This window comes from Onychostoma macrolepis, chromosome 19 (genome assembly GCF_012432095.1).
Source record: "Onychostoma macrolepis isolate SWU-2019 chromosome 19, ASM1243209v1, whole genome shotgun sequence".
Classification (NCBI taxonomy): Eukaryota; Metazoa; Chordata; class Actinopteri; order Cypriniformes; family Cyprinidae; genus Onychostoma; species Onychostoma macrolepis.
This window is the reverse complement of record NC_081173.1, coordinates 29725626-29751993: the sequence shown is the minus strand read 5'-3', so window position 1 is coordinate 29751993 and position 26368 is coordinate 29725626. Positions and strand designations below refer to the sequence as shown.

The 26368-nt window shown below is 36.6% G+C and overlaps 1 protein-coding gene across 5 annotated transcripts in view; it reads left to right on the top strand.

Annotated features, from left to right (window-relative positions):
* The first annotated feature begins 150 nt into the window (after window positions 1–150).
* The window catches only part of LOC131525511 (serine/threonine-protein phosphatase 6 regulatory ankyrin repeat subunit A), a 34984-nt gene continuing 8766 nt past the window's right edge, over window positions 151–26368 (top strand). The window contains exons 1-19 of one of the 5 annotated variants that reach the window (XM_058753221.1): window positions 151–364; window positions 11986–12069; window positions 13590–13663; window positions 14351–14421; window positions 14506–14706; window positions 15928–16015; window positions 16128–16270; window positions 17093–17305; window positions 18416–18494; window positions 18572–18686; window positions 18768–18850; window positions 18999–19062; window positions 19167–19235; window positions 20219–20359; window positions 21201–21324; window positions 21400–21426; window positions 22246–22320; window positions 23265–23466; window positions 26188–26275. In XM_058753221.1, the coding sequence (XP_058609204.1) occupies window positions 12023–12069; window positions 13590–13663; window positions 14351–14421; window positions 14506–14706; window positions 15928–16015; window positions 16128–16270; window positions 17093–17305; window positions 18416–18494; window positions 18572–18686; window positions 18768–18850; window positions 18999–19062; window positions 19167–19235; window positions 20219–20359; window positions 21201–21324; window positions 21400–21426; window positions 22246–22320; window positions 23265–23466; window positions 26188–26275 (1904 nt within the window). In that variant the 5' untranslated portion in view covers window positions 151–364; window positions 11986–12022. Of the gene's footprint in view, window positions 365–7827; window positions 8807–11985; window positions 12070–13584; window positions 13664–14350; window positions 14422–14505; window positions 14707–15927; window positions 16016–16127; window positions 16271–17092; window positions 17306–18415; window positions 18495–18571; window positions 18687–18767; window positions 18851–18998; window positions 19063–19166; window positions 19236–20218; window positions 20360–21200; window positions 21325–21399; window positions 21427–22245; window positions 22321–23264; window positions 23467–26187; window positions 26276–26368 lie in introns of those variants that run through there. The other 4 variants (XM_058753219.1, XM_058753217.1, XM_058753218.1 and 1 more) reach the window with 4 other exon arrangements.

The following is a 26368-nucleotide window of genomic DNA, read 5'->3' as shown; positions in this document are numbered from 1 at the left end:
ATTTAAACAACTGAATTTTCATGAATTAAGCCATACTGAAGTAGGCTATTTTTATTATTTATTTATTTATATTTCGGCATATTTTCGAAATAATTCATCCGTATTTTAGCGCCCTCTAGCGATCGTGTAGCTGATAGAACTGAAAGCTCGCGTGGCTTTGTGCCGCTTGTGTTGTCTATTTCAGGAAGAGCAGAGGGAACTTGAGCCCAGCACACATCGACATGTAAGGTAGAGCTTTAACCCTCGGTTGCCTGAGCTCTGTCGGGCTCTTTCAGGCTTTTAAAGCCACAGTCCGGTTTGATTTCCGCATGAGTTCTCGCGCCGGAGGAGAAATAAGAAGATGGTGCTGCGGATCAGAGAGCAGGTCTGTGATCAGTTACCTGCGCTCACCTAACACAGACACAGACACAGACATAGACACGTTTGTTTTTGTGAAAAGTGGGGACATCCCATAGGCGTAATGGTTTTTATGCTGTACAAACTGTATGTGCTATTGCCCTACACTTAACCCTACCCCTTACAGCCCTGCTGAAAAAACAATAGAACTCTGCCCAAAACACAATAGAAAATGTAATGGTTTTAATGGTTAGAATGGGAATTGTATTGGTTTTAATGGAAACTATAATGGTGTCTACTGGTATGTGATGGATTCTATTGGTGGGATGTTAAATCCTGTTGGAAAAATGCCCAAAACACACTACAAAAAGGAATTTTGTAATGGTTTTACTGGAAAAAAACTAATGGTTTATAATGGAATTTTAATGGAAACCATTGGAAATTCTGTGATGGTTTCTATTGGGCTTCTGTTGGGGTTTTTTTTAGCAGGGAGGAAACTTTGTGCCATTTCAGATTTTCAATACACTCCATTCTGTGTGATTTATAAGCGTTTTGAAAAGTGGGGACATGGGCTAATGTCCTGAAAAGTCACCTTCTCCTTGTAATACCTGTCATACCCTTGTCATTATACAAATTTATGTCCTCATTTGTCACAGAAACGCGCACACACACACACACACACACACACACACATCCACATCATCACCTGTGCTCTGATCTCACATGCGTTACTTTCATGCATCAATGAGGACCAGCACGTTAAATGTTAGTGCACGTTCTGCCAAGGTTCTCTCTCAAAGTTATGAACAAACGTTCTTCCAGAAGGAATGTTAATAGAACCAATTTATTCAGAGTTAGGATATCTGGTTTTATAATAGGGGGAAAGCGGGGACGGAAGTACCATTTTTCAGAAAAACTATTTAAAAAGGTAATTTTGTAGACAGATATATATTTTCGCTGTGGCCAATAACTCAGAAGTGTGGTCTGTCAATACCAGGTGGTATTTTGTACAAATGTAGGAAGGCTTTAGTATAATTTCAACATAAGTTGCACATTGCTACAAGCTAGATCTTTTGCGTTACTCTTATTTTTATTAAATATACCTGACTATGACCTTGTTAATATGTAACTGCAAAAATATTTTGTCCTTTATCTTTGCAAAAAAAATAAATAATAATTCTACATTTCATCAAATGTTTCAAAACTCTACTGTGCAAACTTGAATTGTTTAGAATATTTATTCAATTTATTTCTTAAAAAACCTTTTTTGAACAGAATGAACAATATGAAAATTAAATTATCATAATAAAAATTCTCATCATAATGTAACAGTAGGCCTATTCATGTTTCCATCCAGTTGTTTTATGCATAAATTCAAAATGTGCATAAAAACATCTGGAAACACTGCAAAATCATAGGTGGAGGTGGAAAAGCTAAGGTATGGCTAAAATCTAAATATGACTAAGGTTAATGCAACGTAGCAGCTGCCTTGAGACTGATGTTCCTGACAGATAGGGCTATGTCCAGAAACGCCCTCTCATGAACATCTGGCTCTGGCTGTCTTTCTGACCCTCACTCTTGCCATATTCTTTTAGTATAATAGCCTACGACATAAACATGTTTTAATAAATGATGCAAGACACAGAAAGTCACCACATTAGCCTGCAGTGGGACAAAAGAAACAGTTGTTTCAATTTGTTTCAAAAGTTACAAGTGTTACTTTCGTCCCGACAGGAACTACTGACATTTAAACCCGATTTACTTTTATACTGAAAAACTCTGAAAAGCCAAACTTCAGGATGTATTACAGCACCAAATAACCTGTAGATTGATCATTACTGTGACACACGAAACGAGAAACACAACACAACTAATTTGAAAAAATTACCATTTCAATAATTTACTTATTGTACTCAAACTGCTCCCAACCGCGGGAAACGATGACAAAATCACGTGATCTTTCTCAGCTCCGTCAAGGGTTGCGAGCTGAATGTGTTGTCATAGCTTGGAAAACAAATGTAGTCAGGGCTCTGAGAAGATTGCTTTGTTACTTTCGTCCCCGACAAAAGAGCATTAATGTTCCCATAATGTTTGCAAAATGATCAAATTCCCACAAAGTCCCCCTATCCAAAAAACTTTTAAAAAGAGTTCATAAATTGGATTTTTTTTTGTTTTTGATTTGATGTTTTGAACGTTCAAAAACATTCTAACGTTTTCATAACTTAATGGGAATTCTAGCAAAACGTTCTTAGAATATATTTTTTTAGTTAAGTTGTTGCATTAATTCTGCTTATTTTAAGAGTTAATTTTGCAGTTTACTGAGCATTTATGTGCTTCATCATAAGGACACTTACAAGTATGTGTAGGCCTATGTAAGTGTGTGTGTGTGTTCATAAATATAGGTACACATACATATCAACATTTTAGCTTTTTTTTAAGAATGTACTCTGTACAAAAAAAAAAAAAAGCATTTATATTTTGTGACTAGTTGCCATTCTGTGATTTATTTATTTTTTAATAATATTTAATATTCAGGGGTTCATATATATATATATTTTAATTGCTGTTCATGCATTTTAGAAGAAAAGAGTCCCTTTATAATATTTGGTGTTTTAAAGCCAAGTTGATCAGCAACTTTGACAGATTTGTGGTGTTATTGTTATTAAATAAGCTTCGCTTTGTGAGACATGAAGAGTTATGATTAACAGCAGTCTGGATATTAAATGAAGCCTCAACCCTCATCTGATGCAACTAAACCTGCATTTAGAAAACTCTTTTCCACTTTCTCTGTTTGAGGCTGTTAGTTTTGGTGAAGAAGAGAAGATAGAGAGCATTAATGTGAAACCATGAGAAGTCTTTATCTTTTATTCGAAACTGAATGACATTTGTTTGATTTGTGAGATTCTGGAGCTGTACATGAATAACACGAGGCTGATGCTAGACGTGTGTGGTCTGTGGAGACAGGAAGGGGTTTTTAGATACAGCAGCCGCAGTCTTTGTTTCAATACTCATTGAAAAGTGGACAAAGAAGGACTGAAATAGCAGCTGGAGACCTGCTTAAAGAATGACATTGGCTTGAGCTTAACTGGATTGTGTTGATCTAGTTGGTTCGCAGTGCCCAAAACCACTACAAAACCAGATCAGCATAAACCAGCTAAAACAAACTCACCAGTGTTTGTTCCCAGCAGACAATGAAGACTGTTGATCATGAATTTACAGCAGAGATGAAGCCTCCTCTCGTGTGGTTGTGTTTCTCTCGTCCTCTAGAGGGAGTCTGACTTCATCAAATCCCTTCAGACTCATTCATGAGAGTTTTACACAAGATCCTGCATGAGAATTCACTCTTTAGTGTATTCACTCTTAGTAGTTATTGATAATTTAACACTGGTTAATATAATACAGGTTACAAACAATCCACTGCAAACTCCTCTTGTTTTTCATGCAGAAATATGTAACTATTTGTAGCATGAACTCAAAGTAATATATATATATATATATATGTGAATGATACATTTTTTTTGGTTATACACTGAACAAAATTATAAACACAACACTTTTTTTTGCCCCCATTTTTCATGAGCTGAGAAGACTTTTTCTATGTACACAAAAGGCCTATTTCTCAAATATTGTTCACAAATCTGTCTAAATCTGTATTAGTGAGCACTTCTTTGCCGAGATACTCCATCCACCTCACAGGTGTGGCATATCAAGATGCTGATTAGACAGCATGATTATTGCACAGGTGTGTCTTAGGCTGGCCACAATAAAAGGCTACTCTAAAATGTGCAGTTTTACTTGCCTCACGCAGTGCAACACATCTCCTTCGCATAGAGTTGATCAGGTTGTTGATTGTGGCCTGTGGAATGTTGGTCCACTCCTCTTCAATGGCTGTGCGAAGTTGCTGGATATTGGCAGGAACTGGAACACTTTGTCGTATACGCTGATCCAGAGCATCCCAAACATGTTCAATAGGTGACATGTCCGGTGAGTATGCTGGCCATGCAAGAACTGGGATGTTTTCAGCTTCCAGGAATTGTGTACAGATCCTTGCAACACGGGGCCGTGCATTATCATGCTGCAACATGAGGTGATGGTCGTGGATGAATGGCACAGCAATGGGCCTCATGATCTCGTCACGGTATCTCTGTGCATTCAAAATGCCATCAATAAAAAGCACATGCGTTCATTGTCCATAACATACGCCTGCCCATACCATAACCCCACTGCCACCATGGGCCACTCGATCCACAACATTGACATCAGCAAACCGCTGATTCATCCGTGAAGAGAACACCTCTCCAAAGTGCCAGATGCCATCGAATGAGAGCATTTGCACACTCAAGTCGGTTACGACGACGAACTGCAGTCAGGTCGAGACCATGCAGATGAGCTTCCCTGAGACGGTTTCTGACAGTTTGTGCAGAAATTCTTTGGTTATGCAAACCGACTGTTGCAGCAGCTGTCCGGGTGGCTGGTCTCAGACGATCTTGGAGGTGAAGATGCTGGATGTGGAGGTCCTGGGCTGGTGTGGTTACACGTGGTCTGCGGTTGTGAGGCCGGTTGGATGTACTGCCAAATTCTCTGAAACGCCTTTGGAGACGGCTTATGGTAGAGAAATGAACATTCAGTTCACAGGCAACAGCTCTGGTGGACATTCCTGCAGTCAGCATGCCAATTGCACGCTCCATCAAAACTTGCGTCATCTGTGGCATTGTGCTGTGTGATAAAATATTTTAGAGTGGCCTTTTATTGTGGCCAGCCTAAGGCACACCTGTGCAATAATCATGCTGTCTAATCAGCATCTTGATATGCCACACCTGTGAGGTGGATGGAGTATCTCGGCAAAGGAGAAGTGCTCACTAACACAAAAACAAAAGTGTTGCATTTATAATTTTTTGTTCAGTGTATTTAATATAACCAAAAAAATAAATATGAAAATAATATTTATATATGGTCATATTTTTAAATGTTTGGTTATATTTAATACATTTTTGGCATATTTTATATACATTTTTGCTATTTAATATATCTTTTGCATATTTGATATACAGTATACTTGGTTATTTTTAATATATGTTTTAGTCATATTTGATATGTTTTGGTTCTATTTAATGTTTTTATTTGATATTTTTGTTATTTAATATATTTCTGTCATTTAATATATTTTTGCTATTTATTTATTTGTCATATTTGATATATTTTTGGTTAAATGTAATATATTTTGTCATTTAATATAGTTTTGATTATGATTTATATTTCATATTTTAGTAATATTTGATATGTTCATTTTAGTCTTATATTGCTTATATTTAGAATATATTTTTCATATTTGATGTTTTTGGTTATATTTAGTATATATATTTGATAGGCCTATATTTTTAGTTGTTTTTAAGGAGGTCAGTGAAGGTTCACTGTACATTATATTGTCTGATTTGTCTGATACTAGAAAACAAAGGGATTATTTTCTCAATTTCAGTCAGGAAAGTCTGTTTATGGCAGATTACAAAATAACGAAATGTCTACTGTGCATTAAATTGATATGCTGCTTGAATCGGGTTAAATTCTGCACTGGACCTTATATATGAACATTATTTTTTCCACACTAGATTGATATTATCATCAGCTGTCTGCATCAGACAAAGCGTCTGTAATGATGTTTCTGTGCTTCTGCTGTATCTGGCAGGCAGTTTGTGACGGCATGTTTTCATTGGTCACGTTAGTGAATAGATGAGCGTGTTATTGGCTGTATTGGTGCAGGGGGTGGAGCTTAGAGGAGCATTCAGTGCTGCAGGGTGTTTAAAGACAAAAACCTCCTCCACTTCTGATACTGTTTGATACAAAGCACTAAACCCTCAGAGACACGCTCATGCTGTCAGAGCACATATAGTTCATGTGTTAAAATAGTTATTTTCTGGGTAAATACTATATAGTGATAAATGCAGCAATTTAAATTCAAACATTAAGTTGTATATGTACTCCACTGTTCAAAAGCTTTTTATAAGACGTTGTCTGCTCACAAAGGCTGCATTACAGTACAGCTTCAATACAGTGAAACAGGTCATTTTTACTACTTTTTTTTTTTTTTTTCCCAGTTAGTAACACATCCAGAGGTTCACTTTGATATTGAAGCTGCTTTTATGCTGATACTGTCAAATATCATTTGAAACTTTGAGAAAGTCATTTTGTTGCCAGGAACATCAGTCTTGTCGTAACATGCTCAGAAGTGCCAGTCAGATATTCTGGAGCAAAACTATCTGATAAATCTCATTAGTCCAAATCATTTGTTTCTACTTCGTCTGAAGAAAACTGTCTATGAAAAGTCACTGCCACGGTGTTGCTAGTGTTCAGTCCAGCAGGATTTGTTCCTGAGTTGTAGTCCGATATTTTTCTGAGCTATAAATAGTGGCTTCTTTGTGTTTTTTTGTTGACGATGTGGTTCTCTCTCATCAGAAATCACATCTGATTAATAATTCTGTGATGTTGAAGTGCTGATCCGTGTGTGTGTGTGTGTGTGTGTGTGTGTCAGGCCGTCAGCAGTCTGTTGTGGTGAGCTGGAGCGAGAGGAGGAGGAGGAGGAGATGATGAAGACGAGCCAATGAGAATGAGTCACAGATCAGACGTTATCTAATAGAGACTGGAGACAAACACACACACACACACACACTCGCATTTATCGGTGTTTCTAAATCAGGGTGTATCAGAGACTTCAGTGTGAATGTCAGTGAAACATATACAGGTCACATTTCAAACCCCCCTCAAAAAGTGAAATTAAATAAATAAAACAAAATGCAGATTTAATTATTAAATAAAAATCAAACAAAAAAAAATGTATGAAGAAAGTCTATTTTAGGACAATTAAGATTGTTTTGGACAATTGAGCACATTTTCCAGTCTCATTCTTTTTCATATGTTTTATTTTTGAATTTACTTTAAAAAATATTGTAATGCAATGATTAATGATCATTAATTTTATTTTTTATATGAATAATTACATTAAGTACAACAAATACAACCATGATGTATAATTTATATTATAGAGAATGTGTTGCCTATTTTAGGACTATTACTATTTTTTGGATTATATATATATATATATATATATATATATATATATGACAGCTAAGCACATTTTCCACTCATTCTTATTATAATATATTTGCACGTATTACTTAAATGTATAAAAGTACAGTGATTTAATGATATTATAATGATGTTTATTTAATGACAGTCAGCATGAATTAAATTCAGTACAAAACATGATGTAATTACTTTAAAATGAAATGTATATATATTATATATATACATTTTCCCAGTTATAATAAGATTTTGAATGAAATGAAAGTGAAAAGTCTTAATTATATACAATATTAATTATATATATATATATATATATATATATATATATTATATATTTACTTGAATATTTTTGATTTTGAGATGAATTTTTATTTATTTTTGACAGGTTTTATGATATTCACCCAAATAAATAACAGACTAACGGTTAGCCTTCATCTTCTGAATATTTACAGTAAGTAAATTTAAAGTAAGTAAAATTAAAAATCATAACTTATATTTGAGGACTTCCCTCAAAGCACTTTTCTCAGGTTGAACTCACTTCTAGGAACAATTTTGCTCCCAAAGCAAAAAGCAAAAAAAAAAAGCACACAGTGACCTTGTTCGTTGTCCTGACAAAGAATAATTTGATCTGTCCCTGACTGTGTTTGTCCCATCAGCTCTGTCTCTGTGCTCATATTTCACTGGTGTTAAAGGCTCATGCTGTCGGAAGCTCGCTGTCTCATTACAAAACACCCCTCGCTCGCTCTCTCTGTGTGTGTGTGTGTGTCTGTCACTCTATCTCTCTCGCTCTCTCCCTCTCTCTCTCTGTGTGTGTGTCACTCTCTCTCTCTCTCTCTCTCTCTGCAGTAGGGTTGGTGTGTTATTGCGGTGGGGGTTGGATCTGTGTGTGTGTGTGTGTAAAGTGCAGGTTTCAGCAGGCTGGAGCTCACACACCATTGTCCTCTCAGATCACACGCAGAGAGAGAGAGAGTGAGTGTGTACATGTGTGTGTGTGTGTGAGAGAGAGAGAGAGAGAGAGAGTGTGTGTGTGTGTGTGAGTGTGTGTGTGCTTGAGGACGCAGCATCTTCCCACTGCAGCACTGCTGATTTTCCCGCTCTGAGGAATTCCCTGTTCTGGGATTGTGTGCGTTTGGAGGAATTTAACGCTCGGACACTAATGGCATCGGAGCTGAACGTCGCGGACGGATCTGCCGTACGGAATAACGCAAAGTGTTTTTTGTGAAAGCGGCTCTGGTGTGTGTTTGTGTTTGTTGGAGAGGCAGGCATGCGGTCGGAGCGCATGAGTCGTGTGTGTATCGTGGTCCTGGAGGAGGTGGAAGACGACGAACCCTCCCCTCTGCATTCCAAAGCCGCCCCGGACCACATTTCCCAGAATTCCTCTCAGGACGAGAAGGTGAGGTGCTGATTTGACTGCAGGTGGATGATAATGGTGTGTTTGTTGACTGTGTGAAGCAGCGGTGAACTTCAGAAGAAAGTCAAACGGTTGCTTTAGTAGCTGCGTGTCGTGAACCGTCCCCGTTATTATCGGCAGACAGATACAGACACGTTCATCCGTCTCTGTCACATCTGATTGGGGTTTCCAGGTGAGGTCCAAAAATTCCCTTTGGAAACCTTGGATCATGTGACTAGGAGCGAGCTGTGGACCTTTGACCTGGACAGAAACGCAGCTGTCAGCAAAAGGACACGCAGCACACGCTCGTTCATTTAAAATGCACTGTCTTTTATAAAAAATGCAACGTTTTAACTTGACATGGCATGAAATGCATCGGAAAGGCCAAAGATGACCATCAACAACTGCAAAATATAATGTGTGCACAAACCCTTAGGCCAGAAACACCCTTTACACAAGTACAGATGCTGGCATAAACAAACCTCATGCACTCTTTGCTATTTGTTTGATCCATATGAAAATATTTTGAATGAAGTGAAGCCACATTTAGTATTTAGATAACATTTTTAAACCTTTTGTTGTTATCTAATATATATATATATATATATATATATATATATATATATATATATATATATATATATATATATATATATATATATAAAAACTATTATTATTATTTTTTAATCAAAGATAATTGGTAAAAAAATAAAATAAAATAAAAACTTTTTCAAAGATAAATTTTATAAAACCTTTCTGTCCATTCATTCATTCATTCATTCATTCATTCATTCATACCTTTTAAGATTTTTCATGGAGATTTTCTTAAAAAACTTTTGTAAATAGTTTTTTGTAGAATTGATCTATTTTAGATTTTTTTTAGTTTTTTCAAAGATAAATTACAAAAATTAATTTATTTTAGAGTCGTTTTATCAAAGATAAACTTTAAAAACCCTTTGTAATTTTATTTTTTTTACTAATGATTTATTTTAGATTTTGTCAAAGCTAAACGTTTTTTAAATTTTTATTTATTTATGCACATATGTATGTAACATTCACATTTATATTGTTGTTCTGTCTTGACTGAATTTGACCTACAAAAGAAAAAGAGGAACACATTTTTGTGCTAATGCTCACTAGCAGTGTTGCGTGTTTTTGTGTTGCATTGTGATTTGTTCTCACGCATTTCAAACCAAAATGCATCATGTATAGCTAGAAGTGTTGGTGTTCTTGATCAGTGACCACAGCAGGCGTGTGAATGGAGACTGTAGACAAATTAGCAGGATAATCATCAGTTTGAGGTGGATGAACCGGACGGGCAGGTTTCAGTTCTGTGGATTTAGCCAGCTGGTTTTGTCCTTTAATAGTTAAAAGCATTCTTTGAAGATCAGTCTAAGTGGTTCTGACTGGTTTCAGTCAGTTTTCAGGAGCTTCAGGCTAAAGTTTTTGCTGTTGTAACAGGCCATGTTTCCTTAAACAGAGGAAAGCTGCATTCTTTCCTTTTATGACATTCCCTCCTGTCTTGTGAGCTGAATCCACACATACAGGCTGCAGCAGGTGTGTGTGTGTGTGTGTGTGAGAGAGAGAGAGTTTACGAGTACATTCAGTAATTGTTTAGCCTAAAAAAGGTACAAAAGCTGTCACCCTTTCTAAAGGCACTTAAATGTGCCATTAAGGTACTAATTTGTACACTTCAGGTACAAATCTCTATCTTTTAAAATACCGATATGCACCTTTTAGTGGTAAATAAGGTCCAAAAATGTATCTTTTAAAAGGGTACTGTTCCAGTGACAACTTTTGTACCTATTTTTCTGAGAGAGCTGCGTCAGTTGTGTTTTCAGTCATTTCCTGTAATGACACCTGAGAGTGGAGGGCGGGACAGGTGGGCGGAGTCACATGAGGCTGGACAGGGCGGGGCTTCAGTTTTGCCTGTCCTTATTTGGAAAAACTATTAATGCTATTTAATGCTTGTTCTTATTGGGTTTGATTCAGTGTTAGGTATTATTTACTGTTATAGGACTGATTCATATTTTGAATTGGGTTTTATTTTTATATTTTCCCTTAATTCATTTGATGTTTTTGTCATTTTTATTAGTTTTTGTTTCTTTTAAATATTTATGTTTTTATTTTAGTTTTAGTTTTATTACAGTTTTTGTTTATTTCCAGTTAATAATTTTAGTTCTTCAACTTAAACTTATTTCAGTTAGTTGCTAATTTATAATAATGTTTTAATAGTTTTAGGTTCTGTTTTAGTTGCTTGTATGCTGTCAACGCATGCCACAATAATATTTTCACATACTGCAGTTATGACTGATATATCAGTATCAGCCAATACCAGTGTTTATTTAAATGAATATGAAGTGGATAATGTACAGTGTGCTTTAATTTATTTGTTAATTTATTTATTTAGCTATTTGCTTCCTACAGTATTTGTTCTACGGCAGATTTCTGTGTATTTTTAAAAATGCAGCTTTTGTACTCCATATTTTGACGTATTGATTAGGATTTGACTTGAAGCATGTACAAGTTTAGATTCTTATTAAATGGCAAATGCTTTTTAAATTATTAAAAATGTATAAAAACCATATCTCGATACATTAATCCATGCCTAGTATATTCCTCTCCTAACCGGTGTCTCAGACAGAAACACAGATAGATAGATCTTAGACACAATTATTAATGCATCCTCAATATATTCCTTTGATCTGGTTATAAATCTTCATTTGCTCAGTATAAACAGTCCCTATTTTGTTTAAAGCAACCGAGCGCAGATGGACAGTTTACCTCAGCTTTCAGGTCCTGCAAGTCTTGTCTCGCCATATTCTCACAAATGTTGTTAGAGCTGATTTCATTCACTATTAAATACATTGATTTCATCCTGCACTTCAATGAATTTTTCTCTTTGGCGTGCTGATGAATCAACGGTTTCTTGTTTTCTTCTCTCTATAATAAACCGCTTGACGTCTGATTCTCAGAATTTCTTTTCTGCATTGATTAAACACAATGTTTCATTCATTTCATTTCTTTTCATCTTCACACAACATTTAACACAGACGCTGTTATTTGAGACAAGCTTGTTATAATTTGAGTTTTGATTGATATCAGATGTGTTGGTTTGTCTTTCAGAGTTAAAGAAGCTCTTAAGTATTGTTTTTAACCATTTCTCTTTCATTTCTCCACAGCCCTCTCTGATTAAAGCCATATTTAACGGGGACGCAGATGAAGTTCGCTCTCTCATATTCAAGAAAGAAGATGTCAATGTTCAGGTGAATGTCCATTACTTGCAAAAACACATGGACTATCCCTTGAAGTTCTCTAAAAGTGATCATTTTTCACTTTTTTATTGCATCTGGCTGGGTTTTGAGACCAGTTTATCGATTTCTCATTGATGGATGATCTTGGAAACCCTTCTGAAATGCTCGCAGTGGCAGTTCTTGTACATTATTTCTCCTAGTTTTGTAATGGATCTTCGTCCAAGAGGTTAATAGGCTCTCATGAGCCTGCATTTGGACTGAAGAGGGTTTATTTTACTGCTCACTGTTTACTGAGGAGTCTGTTTTCATCGCCGACGCCTGGAGAGATGCCCATTCCGCTGCCAGCCAATCACTGATGGCCTGTCAGGTCACGTGACTCGGTGTGGCTTGGCCTCCTGTTTTCCATTCTCATTCCAGACCAGATGGAAAACAGAAGCCTGCAGGGTGGCATGGCACTGAAGAATGAACGATAGCCGCTCTTTAGTAATTGCCTTTATTGATGTAAGTGTCGAACATGCCGGTTGCTTTCCTCAAGCATCTGGAGGAACAGTTAAATCTGCAGTATAAGTGATAGCAGAAGATCCTGGGGACCTGAAATAGAGAAATGTGTGCGTGTCTCGTGTTTCTGCATGCCGTCTCTAGAGATCTGCGGCCGCATTGATCTCACACACACACATACACGCACACGCATACAAATGCATCACTGTGTGCCATGCACGAGAATCCAGCGTGTATCATATAACACACACCCTGCTGAAACCGCACATGCATCAAACGCTTCCAAATGGAGTAAAACTCATGCAAAGCAGAGGTGAATCACATAAACATATGTTGCATAAACAACAGATGAGTATAAAACCACCAGCTCACTCTGTTTTGATCAGAAATGAGATTGGATGCAGTAGTTCTAGAGTATTTGATTGGTTGATGTGTTTCTCTTGCACCAATCATCAATGGATTTTTAAAAAAATAAATTAATACTTTTATTCAGCAAGGATGCATTTTTTGATCAAAAGTGACAGTAGAGATATTTATAATGTTACAAAAGATTTCTATTTCAAATAAATGCTGTTCTTTTGAACTTTCTATTCATCAAAGAAACCTGAAAAAAAAAAAAAAATGGTTTCCAGAAAATATTGGGCAGCACAACTGTTTTCAACATTGATAATAATCAGAAATGTTTCTTGAGCAGCAAATCAGTATATTAGAATGATTTCTGAAGGATCATGTGACACTGAAGACTGGAGTAATGATGCTGAAAATTCAGCTTTGATCACAGGAATATATTACATTTGAACATTTGTGCATAGAAAATGAATATTTTGAATTCTAATAATATTTCACAATTTTTACTATATTTTTTTGATCAAATAAATGCCTTGGTGAGCAAAAGAGACTTCTTTCAAAAACTTTAAACCGTCTTATCGACCCTAAACTTTTGAAAGCTATTGTATTTGCTGAAATGGTGAAAATAAGTAGGTTTTTAAACATAGGTTTTCCTGAACTGTTGTGTTTGTGAATCCTCAGGACAGTGAGAAGAGAACGCCGCTCCACGCTGCTGCTTACCTGGGCGACGCTGAGATCATAGAGCTGCTCATCATGTCAGGTATGAAGAGTCATTTCCTCCAAAAACACTCCGAATGAGCTGTGAGGACCCAAACCTCTAGTATAGTGACTGAATATCTAATCATCTAATATTTGCTGCTCAAGAAATAGAAATCTTTTGTTACATTATAAATGTCTTTACTGTCACTTTTGATCACTTTAATGCATCCTCGCTGAATAAAAGTATTGATATCTTAAAAAAAATAATCTTACTGACACCAAACTTTTGAATGATAGTGTATAAATATTTATTGTTTTCATCTAAACAAAATACATCAATCATTTAAATTAAATCGAAACCACCTAGCAACACCTTAGCAAACACTAACAATAGCACTGACATTGTGTATATAAAATCTGTAACACAAGTGAATTATACTGAAAATGATCGTTGAAAACTGATATTTGTTGAGCACTACACCAGTGACACATTGACAAAACACACACATCGAGTGACGTCCTGAATTGGCCGTGTGTAAAGCAGGAGTTGTTGTCATGAATGACAGAGTAAAAGTAACAGGTGCTGTAGTATTTTAAGCAGCAGATGTGATCACAGGGCATTTTGGGAGTTTATTTTGAACAGGCTTACGGGAAGCTCCACGTATCCTGCTTCAGCTGTGACATTAAAAGTGTAATTCATTCACACACATCCTCCCTCTCTCTCTCTTTCTCTCTCTCTCTCTCTCAGGGGCGAGAGTGAATGCCAAAGATAATAAATGGCTCACTCCTCTTCATCGGGCCATAGCTTCCTGTAGTGAGGTACGACACGTCCTCCAGCGCTGGAACAACAAATATAAACAAATGAAATGGCTTTCAAGCTCATTAATGTGATTGTGTGTTCAGGAGGCTGTGCAGGTGCTGCTGAAACACTCAGCGGATGTGAACGCGCGGGATAAGAACTGGCAGACTCCGCTGCATGTGGCCGCGTCCCATAAAGCTGTGCGCTGCGCTGAGGCGTTAGTCCCATTGCTAAGTAACGTCAACGTGTCGGACCGTGCCGGACGTACGGCTCTACACCACGCGGCCTTCAGTGGACACCTGGAGGTCAGACGCTCAGTTTTTCACTGTGTACAGATCAGCAGATGCTCAATATCTGCCCGTGCTGGATGTGACACGTTTGCAGATTATCCTGTAGATTATCCATAGTAGAGTTCATGAGACCTGTTTACACCAGAAATGAAACGAAAAGCGAAACGAATTGCAGATGAACAATGTATTCACACCCAAGAATTAAACAAGAAAGTCTGTTTGTTCACATACTTTAACGCATATCAATTTCGCACATGTTAATACACTGATATAGTCATTGTGTGATACAGGCCAAAACCACTAGTTAATTGCTTCTGTTTTGCATTTTTCTAATCTTACAAATTACAAACTTTGGTGTCCATTTATAATGTTACAAGATTTCAATGTCAAATAAATGCTGTTCTTTTGAACTTTCTATTCAAAAATGCTGCTAAATAAAATGTATCACAGTTTCCACAAAAATAATCGGCAGCACAATTGTTTTCAACACTAATAATAATCAGAAATGTTTCTTGAGCAGCAAATCAGCATATTAGAATGATTTCTGAAGGATCGCTGAAGACTGGAGTAATAAATGGAGCTTTGATCACAGAAATAAATTAGTTTTGTTAATTTTAACACACATTCACATAGAAAACAGTTATTTTAAATTATAATAATATTTCACAATATTACTATTTTACTGTATTTTTGATCAAATAAATGCAGCTTTGGTGAGCAAAAGGGACTTCTTTTAAAAACTCACCAACCCCAAACTTTTAAATGGTTGTGTACATTTATATATCTGAACTCTCCAAACAAACTGAGACCATCTTAAAAGTCATGTGATCCACAGCTAGTTGACACATTCTTAAAGCATTTTTAGGTGTAGATCTAATAGGTTAGTTAAAACAACCTTTGCTTGCCAAATCACTTCTGTTTGCTCGACTGGTTTGCTGTGTTTTTCATATCTTCTTTCTGATTGGATATCAACAAATCCAACAGATTGAGGTCTGTCTAGAATGCCGCTGGCAGATACATGACACAAAAGCTGATATATTATTGATCGGTGAGGTATTTTTCTAGCACACAAGGAAAAAAAGGACCAGCTCTCCAAACGAAGGCAAAGATTTTAAATCATTTTAAGCCATTACTGTCCTGTAGAAAGTGCGCTGAGGTCCTCTAGACTAGATCTAAATAAATAAAACATCCAGTTTAGTATTCATGGTGTAACGTGTGGTTTCTCTGTCACTGCAGATGGTTCAGTTGCTGGTGTCCAGAGGTGCAAACGTCAACGCTTTTGATAAGAAGGACAGACGAGCCGTTCACTGGGCCGCATACATGGGTGAGACGTCAACATTAACATCAGGATCAATAGAAAACATGTTTTCATCAGCCTCAGATCAGCGTAGAGCAGATGGATCCTTTAACTCTTTCACTGTCTCTGTCTGTCGCAGGTCATTTGGAGGTGATGAAGTTTCTGGTGTCTCATGGCGCTGAGGTTTGCTGTAAGGATAAGAAATCCTACAGTCCTCTTCATGCCGCTGCCTCCAGTGGAATGATCAACATCGTCAAATACCTGCTCAATCTGGGCGTTGATGTAAGTAAGCTCCGCCCCTTGGTCGCCAAGTGAACTGTGATTGTTTTTATATAGAGAGCATGCTGTATATTACCAGCTAATGCCCTCATCTTATGCATGCTAAAGTCAATGAACTATGCAACTGAATAAGTGTGTTTACGAACACTTTTTAAGAGTCGTTCAAGAAAAACCTTGATCCCCTGGCCTTCAAAATCACTTTGTCAGTTAATGCCTTTTAAATTATATAATTTGATATGCAATGTATAGCCAAATCTACAAAAGTTCAAATTAAAATATTAAAGAACTCTTATTGTCATACCCTGTTTTTCTTACATTATAAAAGAATTTAAATCACATTTTCTGTTGTAACAGGATATGTTTATCATGAATATTTTAGTCATCCAACAGATATTAAATATATAATATAATATAACCCAGAGGACTATGTTAAATGTATTAAACTGTATTATTGGCATTGAAGAACTGTTTGATATAATAATTGACCTACACCAAGGCGTTTATTTGATCAAAAATGAAGAGTAAAAAGATCAATATTGTGAGATATTTTTACAATTTAAAATAAGTGTTTTCTATGTGAATATATTAGAAAATGTAATTTATTCCTGTGATCAAAGCTGCATTTTCAGCATCATTACTCCAGTCATCAGTGTCACATGATTCTTCTAGCGGCCTTTATTAAATATTATTATACTCTATTATTGCCATTTAAAAACTGTTTAATTTGACTGTATTTACATGGCCCTTGACATCATGATTACTAAAAACCCAGTCAGCTGAATAAAAAAGCACTGTTGACCATGTGATCTGTGTCTCTGTCTTCAGATTAAAGAGCCGAACGCGTATGGAAACTCTGCTCTGCACCTGGCGTGTTTTAATGGGCAGGACTTGGTGGTGAATGAGCTGATCGAAGCAGGCGCTGATGTCAATCAGGTGAATGAGAAGGGCTTCTCCCCGCTGCACTTCACCGCTGCGTCTCGCCAGGGGGCGCTCTGTCTCGAGCTGCTCATCTCCAACCGAGCCAACGTCAACAGCAAGGTCAGTGAGTCCCTCAAAAAACCCTCACCACCTCACAATATGTCAATTAAAGGTGGGGTAAGTGATTTCTGGTAGCCAATGTTGATATTTGAAATCACCAAAACAAACACGCCCCTACCCCAAAAGGGTCTCGCCCCTATTTTGATAGCTCCGCCCCACACATACGTATGCATCCCAGGAATCGATTAGTTCTGTGAAACAAAGCAAAACCAATGTTACTCGCCTATCAAGAAGAAACAAAGCAACCGTGGCGTCCGATCGCACGCCTTCCCGCTCCTTGTTCTCTCCAGCGCTGGAAAACTGATCCGATATTTACACAGGTGCGAGTGGCGCGGTGCGACAAAATACTATAGAACTCATTATAATCAGTGATCCGCCATCTATCTTTCTGTCGTCGCTCAGCTCAGCTAATGTCCGTCCTGTGCACTGAACGCTCTCTCCTCCACATCATGAGTAGACACGCCCCTTACTGCTGATTGGCTGCAAGTTTGTTTTAGTACTGGGCCCTACTCGGTTTCCTAAAGCGTTTTTGAAAAAATACATACCCCACCTTTAATGTCTTTAAACTATATAATCAGACATATTTAGCCAGTGACACAAATACCCTTACTGCTAACATTCATAAAATTGACACCATTCATGAAATGAAAATTAAACAAATGGCAGATGAGAGCAGAGCAAAATGAGAAAGTCTGGTTGTTCACGTGCTTTAATGCAAAATACAGAAAGCCATCTAATTATATAAATTTCGCTGATGTTAATAGTGTGATACTGTCCAAAAAAAAAAAATGTTTCTGTTTAGCATTTTTCTAACAATATTATAAAGTGCATTACAGTTAAAAAAAATCTTAAAATCTTAAAAAATAAAACGTATCACGGTTTCCACAAAATTATTGGGCAGCACAACTGTTTTCAACATTGATTTTCAAATTCAGATTTGATCACAGCAATAAATTGCATTTTACAATATATTTACATACAAAACAGTATTTTAAATTGTAATTATATATCACAATATTACTGATTTGACTGTATTTTTGATCAAATAAATGCAGCCTTGGTGAGCAGAAGAGTCCTTTTTCAAAAACTTTGTGTTCATCTCTCGTCCAGAGTAAAGATGGTAAAACTCCTCTCCACGTGGCAGCCATTCACGGGCGATACTCCAGATCACAGGCCATCATTCAGAACGGTGAGTGTGTTATTCTCTCCGTTTCTTGTTCATCTTCCTCTCCTGTTTTCTCTTCATCCTCTCTTCCCTATTTATAGGTGCAGAGATCGACAGCGAGGACGAGAACGGAAACTCTTCGCTTCATATAGCGGCTCGTTACGGTCACGAACTGCTCATCAACACTCTCATAACCAACGGTGCGGACACGGCAAAGTGAGTGACGTACATGTGTTTACAGTTACACATAATTCATGAGCTCATGCTGATCATGTGACCGTGACTCTGCCTCTGTAGGCGGGGCATCCACGGAATGTTCCCGCTGCATCTGGCGGCTCTGAGCGGATTTTCAGACTGCTGCCGGAAACTGCTCTCCTCAGGTGAATCGCATTCATTGTGAAGATTTATGATGTTTATAACAGCAGTTAAAATCGATTTCTGTGCATGATATCTGAGCATATTTTCCCTCTCTCAGTAAAGTGCCTTGGGCTTTTATCTGGTCTTGATAATAGATATCTGTTGGTTCAGGTTTTGACGTCGACACGCCGGATGACTTTGGCAGGACGTGTTTGCATGCAGCGGCTGCAGGAGGGTGAGTCTCATTGCTGCTGCTCTCTGATTGGCTCAACAGCGCCCCCTGTGGCCTGGATGATCTGTTGTCTTGATCATGTGACCATCTCTCCTTCTTTTCCCCAGGAATCTGGAGTGTTTAAATCTGTTGCTCAACACGGGTGCGGACTTTAATAGGAAAGACAGATTTGGAAGGTGAGTTACATTAGGTCATCAAACCTAAGTTAACTTCAAAATCAAATGATACACTACCGTTCAAAAGTTAATGGTTGGTAAGATTTATTAAATGTTTTTGAAAGAAGTCTCTTTGGCTCACCAAAGCTGCATTTATTTGGTCAAGAAAACAGTATAATTGTAAAAATATTATAGAATTTAAAATAACAGTTTTCTATGTTAATATATGTTAAAATGTAATTTATTTCTGTGATCAAAGTTGAATTTCCTTCAGAAATCATGCTAATATGCTGATTTGTTGCTCAAGAAACATTTCTTATTATCATCACTGTTGGAAACAGTTGTGCTGCTGAATATTTATGTGGAAACTGTGCTGCATTTGATTTTTGAACTGTAGTGTAATTAAAGTATATTATTTGGATTATCTTGATTTTTGTTTTACAACAATTAAAACTAATTTGTGTTACTGTTATGTCCACATTTTATTTACTTTTTGATACTGTTATAAATGGTAAAATATTATAAAATATTGTGCACACACAATATTTAAAAAATATTTTTTACTTTGAAAAGTCATTTTACAAAGCCAATTAATCTTAAATAGTGACGACGAAAAAGTCATGAAAATTAAGTGACTAGCCAAAGAACCTAACCTTAAATGATCCTAAGATGTTAATATTTATGAATAATATAATACATACAGTATATTTTCTGTATAGTTTATCTTATATAACATATTATTATATTAATATATATTACAGTGGTTTGTCATTTAGATTTATTTATATATAAGTACTTTTTTTTTTGTTGTTGTTGAAATGTGACCCAGCTGGGTTGTTGACAGGCTCCACACTTACAGTCATCTGGTGTCATTAAAAGCAGTCTGGGATGTGTATTTTCCTACAGATTTCCAGCACAGATACTGAAAGAGCTGCAGTGATAAAGCAGCATTAGAGGAATACTGCAGCAGGACTATGGTTATGATTTATCTCTGTCTCTGTCAGGACGGCACTGCATTACGCTGCTGCTAACTGTAACTATCAGTGTGTGTTTGCTCTGGTGGGCTCCGGGGCCAGTGTGAACGAGCGGGACGTCAGAGGCTGCAGTCCTCTGCACTACTCCGCTGCCGCAGACTCGGACGGCAAGTGAGTGAACACAAACACACTGCCATTCAGCACAATGGACACATTCAAGGTCAAGTGGAACACACTGCATTGTGGGATAGAGTATTTTCAGTAGTGTGTTCTAGTTGCACACATACTGTATCAGCAAATGTATTAGGTTGTGCGGCTATTTCAGGCATACAGAAATGTTTATTGTGCACAGATACTGCATACTACTTTATTTCACAAATAGAATACATTTAGTGCCACACACTTTTTCCCGAAGTATTTTTATGATTATTCTAAAAATAAGTTAAAATAACTTGATTGCTTCAGCAAATGTATATACCATCGATTAACACCCTCAGAGTTCACAGGGCCTTTACAGTTTTTAGTTATCTTTCAAATCAATTTCTGTTAAGGACTGTGTTTTGCATCATTGTTATAGTTAACTAATACTATAAGAACAGTTTAAGTTAAATAAAGCTAAAATAAAATATAAATATTAGATGAAAAATGTAAATGCTGCCTTAGCAACTAACCAAAATAATTACATTTAAGCTGAAGTACTCAAATTACGAAAAATCAAAGTGATATAAAAAAAAAATTTAAAAAGATTTGCTTGCAATGACTCTGATTGGTGGAATTCTCTGAACAGCATCATGGGTAATGCAGTTTACCACAAATTCTGCTGTTGAAAGCATTAATTTAAAAAAAAAAGTTGAAATAATGCAAGCTGATGGCTTTAACAAAATCATATACCGTTGATTAACAGGTTTTATGAGTTATCCTTAAAAATCAGTTTCACTGTGGAGAAGATGAGTGAGGTTTTGAACACATCTGTATTCTGTGTAGTGTGCATTTGACTCATTGATCTGATCAGTGTCTCTGTCAGGTGTCTGGAGTATCTGTTGAGGAATGATGCGAATCCAGCTCTCAGGGATAAAGAGGGATACAGCGCCGTTCACTACGCCTCAGCGTACGGCCACCGAGTGTGTCTGGAGCTGGTCAGTACGTCACTAACACACACACACACTCCTCGCTGCTGTGTTTGGTGCTCATATCTGTGTTTTGTTTTGCAGATCGCCAATGAAACGCCGTTAGATGTGGTGAGTTGAAATCTGTTTGTGTTTCAGTTGACAATCACAATGCAGAATCTGTCCAGTGCTGCCCTCTATTGGACTCATAAAGTCACCATGAGATCACAAATCAACTCTATTTACTGTATTGAGAAATGTTTCTGTTATTATTATGTTTGTTTATGTTTATTAATTTATTTGGATGGGACCATGCATATTGATGAAAGTACAATATAAATTGACGTAAATACACCGGATTTAGCACAGTGCTAATTTCCATCCTTAGTCTCAGACATAGAAAACACAGGAAAAAAAAAAAAATAGAAATTAAAAAGACAAAAAGCAAACATAATACAATATACGTATAGAGAAAAAAAAGCCTATGCTTAGATAAAGTACTTGTTATTATAATTGTTTAAGATGCATATTTTAAAATTCCTATGCATAGACATTCCGAAGTACTTATTATTTTACCTATTTTGAAGGGCATATTTTAAAGTGCCTATGCATAGTTCTTAACTAGTGTTAGACAAATGTTTGATTTATCAGTGCAAGTAGAAGAGAGTGTTTTCATAATCTATCATCTGTCAAACTGTAATAACTCTTTCCACCTCTGAAACCATTGTTCTATTGACACATCCAAGCTTATTAGGGTGGAAAAATGCTATTAATGAATAACAGCCTAATATTTTATGATCCGATCTCACCTTGATAATTAAAATCAAGTCCTGCCCTTATTTCTCTGAATGTTGAATAACTTGCATGCAATGCCATTTCATGTGAATTTTTTCATTTTTTTCCACCTTATTCCTCTTATATATAATTGAATTTAAATGTGTGTATTTTCAGCTGATGGACACATCTGCATCAAGCATCCTCCACGACACAGACATCCAGCCTCCCATCAGCCCTTTACACCTAGCGGTGAGTAAGAGCTCCAGATCTCTAATTCTGTACAATAATTTTGGAATATTATATATATTGGAATATTTCTAGTTCAGCTGAAGAGTTCTGCCATTTGTAAAACAATGAGCCATTCAAAACAGCATTAAACAATAAAACACTTGTTATCGTTAACCGAAACTGTTAAAAAATGTTTTTAGTAATTAAAACAAAGCTTAAATAAAATATTATATTTTTATATTATATCTATTATATTTATATTTTATTCTATTTTTAAATTTTTCAGTTAAGTTTTTCATGTAAACCAGTATTTATATTGTTTTATTTCAGCTTTATTTCAATTGTCAATTTTTAATAGTTTTGTTTTAGTTCCAACAATAATATGGAAGTATTACAAAAAATAATAAAATAACAAAAGCACATGAACAAAATAATAAAACTTTAAAATTCAAACGAGAATTGAAGATAAAAAAAGCTAATTCAAAATATTAATAAACTCTTTCAAAGCACAGTAACAGTTTATTACAATGTACTATAGTGTTGTTAGGCATAATGTAAAAAAAAAAAAAAAAAAGGCACCTATGTTCATTAAATAGTTAAATGTATAAATAATAATCACAATAAACAAGTCTTCAACCAAATAATATGGTCTATTAGTCCAGTATAGGTTCAAGTCAAAGATTAGCTAAAGTGCTTTAAAATGTGGCTCATCCAGTCAGATTTTAGAGTTTGAATCTGTTTTATAATATATATTTATTTTATGTTGATTGCGATCCCCACGAGGGAAAAAAATGATTAAAAATAGTAATGATGTTTATCTGAAAGTGTAAGAATGCAAACAGGTTTTCTGTAAGGGATAGGGTTAGGGGATAGATAATATTGTTTGGTCAGTATAAGAGTAATAGAAGTCTATAGAAAGTCCCCACAATTCACAGTAACAAACGTCTGTGTGTGTGTGTTTCCAGGCGTATCATGGTCACCATCACGCTCTGGAGGTTCTGGTCCAGTCTCTGCTGGATCTAGACGTGAGGACGCCGCAGGGTCACACGGCTCTGAGTCTGGCAGCATTTAAGGGTCACGTGGAGTGTGTGGATATACTGATCAATCAGGGCGCGTCCATGATGCTGAAGGACTACACACACAAAAGGAGCGCCGTACACTCTGCAGGTCAAGCACACACTAAAGGCATCAGACACTAGACTCAGTCTTGGCCTGAACACTGCTGCATATTATGCACACTTGAATGGCTTTACTAGTTGCTGGATTAGAGATTCTTCATTGCTCATTAAGGCTGGATTTATTTGTTAAAAATACAGTAAAAACAGTAATATTGTGAAATGTTTCACTATTTAAAATAACTGTTTTCTCTCTTAATATACAGTGGGTACGGAAAGTATTCAGACCCCCTTACATTTTTCACTCTTTGTTATATTGCAGCCATTTGCTAAAATCATTTAAGTAAATTTTTTTTTCCCTCATTAATGTACACACAGCACCCCATATTGACAGAAAAACACAGAATTGTTGACATTTTTGCAGATTTATTAAAAAGAAAAACTGAAATATCACATGGTCCTAAGTATTCAGACCCTTTGCTCAGTATTTAGTAGAAGCACCCTTTTGATCTAATACAGCCATGAGTCTTTTTGGGAAAGATGCAACAAGTTTTTCACACCTGGATTTGGGGATCCTCTGCCATTCCTCCTTGCAGATCCTCTCCAGTTCTGTCAGGTTGGATGGTAAACGTTGGTGGACAGCCATTTTTAGGTCTCTCCAGAGATGCTCAATTGGGTTTAAGTCAGGGCTCTGGCTGGGCCATTCAAGAACAGTCACGGAGTTGTTGTGAAGCCACTCCTTCGTTATTTGAGCTGTGTGCTTAGGGTCATTGTCTTGTTGGAAGGTAAACCTTCAGCCCAGTCTGAGGTCCTGAGCACTCTGGAGAAGGTTTTCGTCCAGGATATCCCTGTACTTGGCCGCATTCATCTTTCCCTCGATTGCAACCAGTCGTCCTGTCCCTGCAGCTGAAAAACACCCCCACAGCGTGATGCTGCCACCACCATGCTTCACTGTTGGGACTGTATTGGACAGATGATGAGTAGTGCCTGGTTTTCTCCACACATACCGCTTATAATTAAGGCCAAAAAGTTCTATCTTGGTCTCATCAGACCAGAGAATCTTATTCAGGGAGTCTTATTCACTCCATGCGGGCTTTCATGTGTCTTGCACTGAGGAGAGGCTTCCGTCGGGCCACTCTGCCATAAAGCCCCGACTGGTGGAGGGCTGCAGTGATGGTTGACTTTCTACAACTTTCTCCCATCTCCCGACTCGTCCCAAACGTCTTCCATTTAAGGATTATGGAGGCCACTGTGCTCTTAGGAACCTTAAGTGCAGCAGAAATGTTTTTGTAACCATGGCCAGATCTGTGCCTTGCCACAATTCTGTCTCTGAGCTCTTCAGGCAGTTCCTTTGACCTCATGATTCTCATTTGCTCTGACATGCACTGTGAGCTGTAAGGTCTTATATAGACAGGTGTGTGGCTTTCCTAATCAAGTCCAATCAGTATAATCAAACACAGCTGGACTCAAATGAAGGTGTAGAACCATCTCAAGGATGATCAGAAGAAATGGACAGCACCTGAGTTAAATATATGAGCGTCACAGCAAAGGGTCTGAATACTTAGGACCCTGTTTTTCTGTCAATATGGGGTGCTGTGTGTACATTGAGGGAAAAAATGAACTTAAATGATTTTAGCAAATGGCTGCAATATAACGAAGAGTGAAAATTTTAAGGGGGTCTGAATACTTTCCGTACCCACTGTATTTTCATATGTAATTTATTGCTGTGTTCATAGCTGAATTTTCAGCATCATCACTCCAGTCTTCAGTGTCACATGATCCTTCAGAAATCATTCTAATATACTGATTTGCTGCTCAAGAAACATTTATTATTATTATTATTATCAATGTTGAAAACAGTTGTGGTGCCCAATACTTTTGTGGAAACCGTGATACGTTTTATTTTCAGGATTCACAGATGAATAGCAAGAACAGCACTTATTTGAAATAGGAATCTTTTGTAACATTATAAATGTCTTTACTGACACTTGATTAATTTAATTTGTTCTTGTTGAATAAAAGCATTAAATTATTTAAAAAGAAAAAGTCTTAAGGTCATTGCACACTGAGTCCGAAATTTTTGCACGTTAAAAAAATAAATACGACCTCACGTTATGTCAATCACGTTTACACACTGCCTCCGAAATTTTCGTCCGTCATAAAAAAATTCTGATCAGGTTCGATTTTCTGCGTTTTCGCACCTGTAACGAGCATGATAGGAAAGGATGACTAATACGAAAAAAAAAAAAAAACGCATATGAAAATTTCGGACTCAGTTTGCAATGACCCAAAATTTTAAACTGTAATGCAATTTATAATATTGTTAGAAAAATGCTAAATAAAAACATTTAACAAGGTGTTAATTTTGGTTGAAACAGTGATGCATTTCACAATAGAAAGTTCAAAAGAACAGCAATTATTTGAAATAAAAAGGTTTTTTTTGCATTATACATGTCTTTACTATAATTTTTGGCCAGTTTAATGCATAAAATAAAAGAATAAAAATATTAATTTCTTTCAGAAATGGAAAAAATCATGCTGACCTCAAACTGTTGTGTATATCCAATTTAACATTTACTTGCATATAAATGTCAAAATGCAAAAATTCAAACTGTGCTTGATCACTTTGTGTCAATCATATGGTGTCCTTCTGTCAAAATACACTGGTTTTATAATGCTTATCTTGCATAGCCAGACTAGATGGTACGTGAAGATGTTACATGAGATATGTGAGGTCAGATGAGATGATTTGATTGTGTTTTTGTGTCTGTAGCCATGAATGGTCACTCTGAGTGTCTGCGTCTGCTCATCCACAACACCGACCAGCAGAAGGCCGTCAGCATACGTGATGGGAAGGGACAGTGAGTTACAGGACTTCTCTATCTCGGATATATGGATGAATGATTGTGGGATTGTTGATCTGATCACGTGTGTGTGTGTGTGTGTGTGGTCAG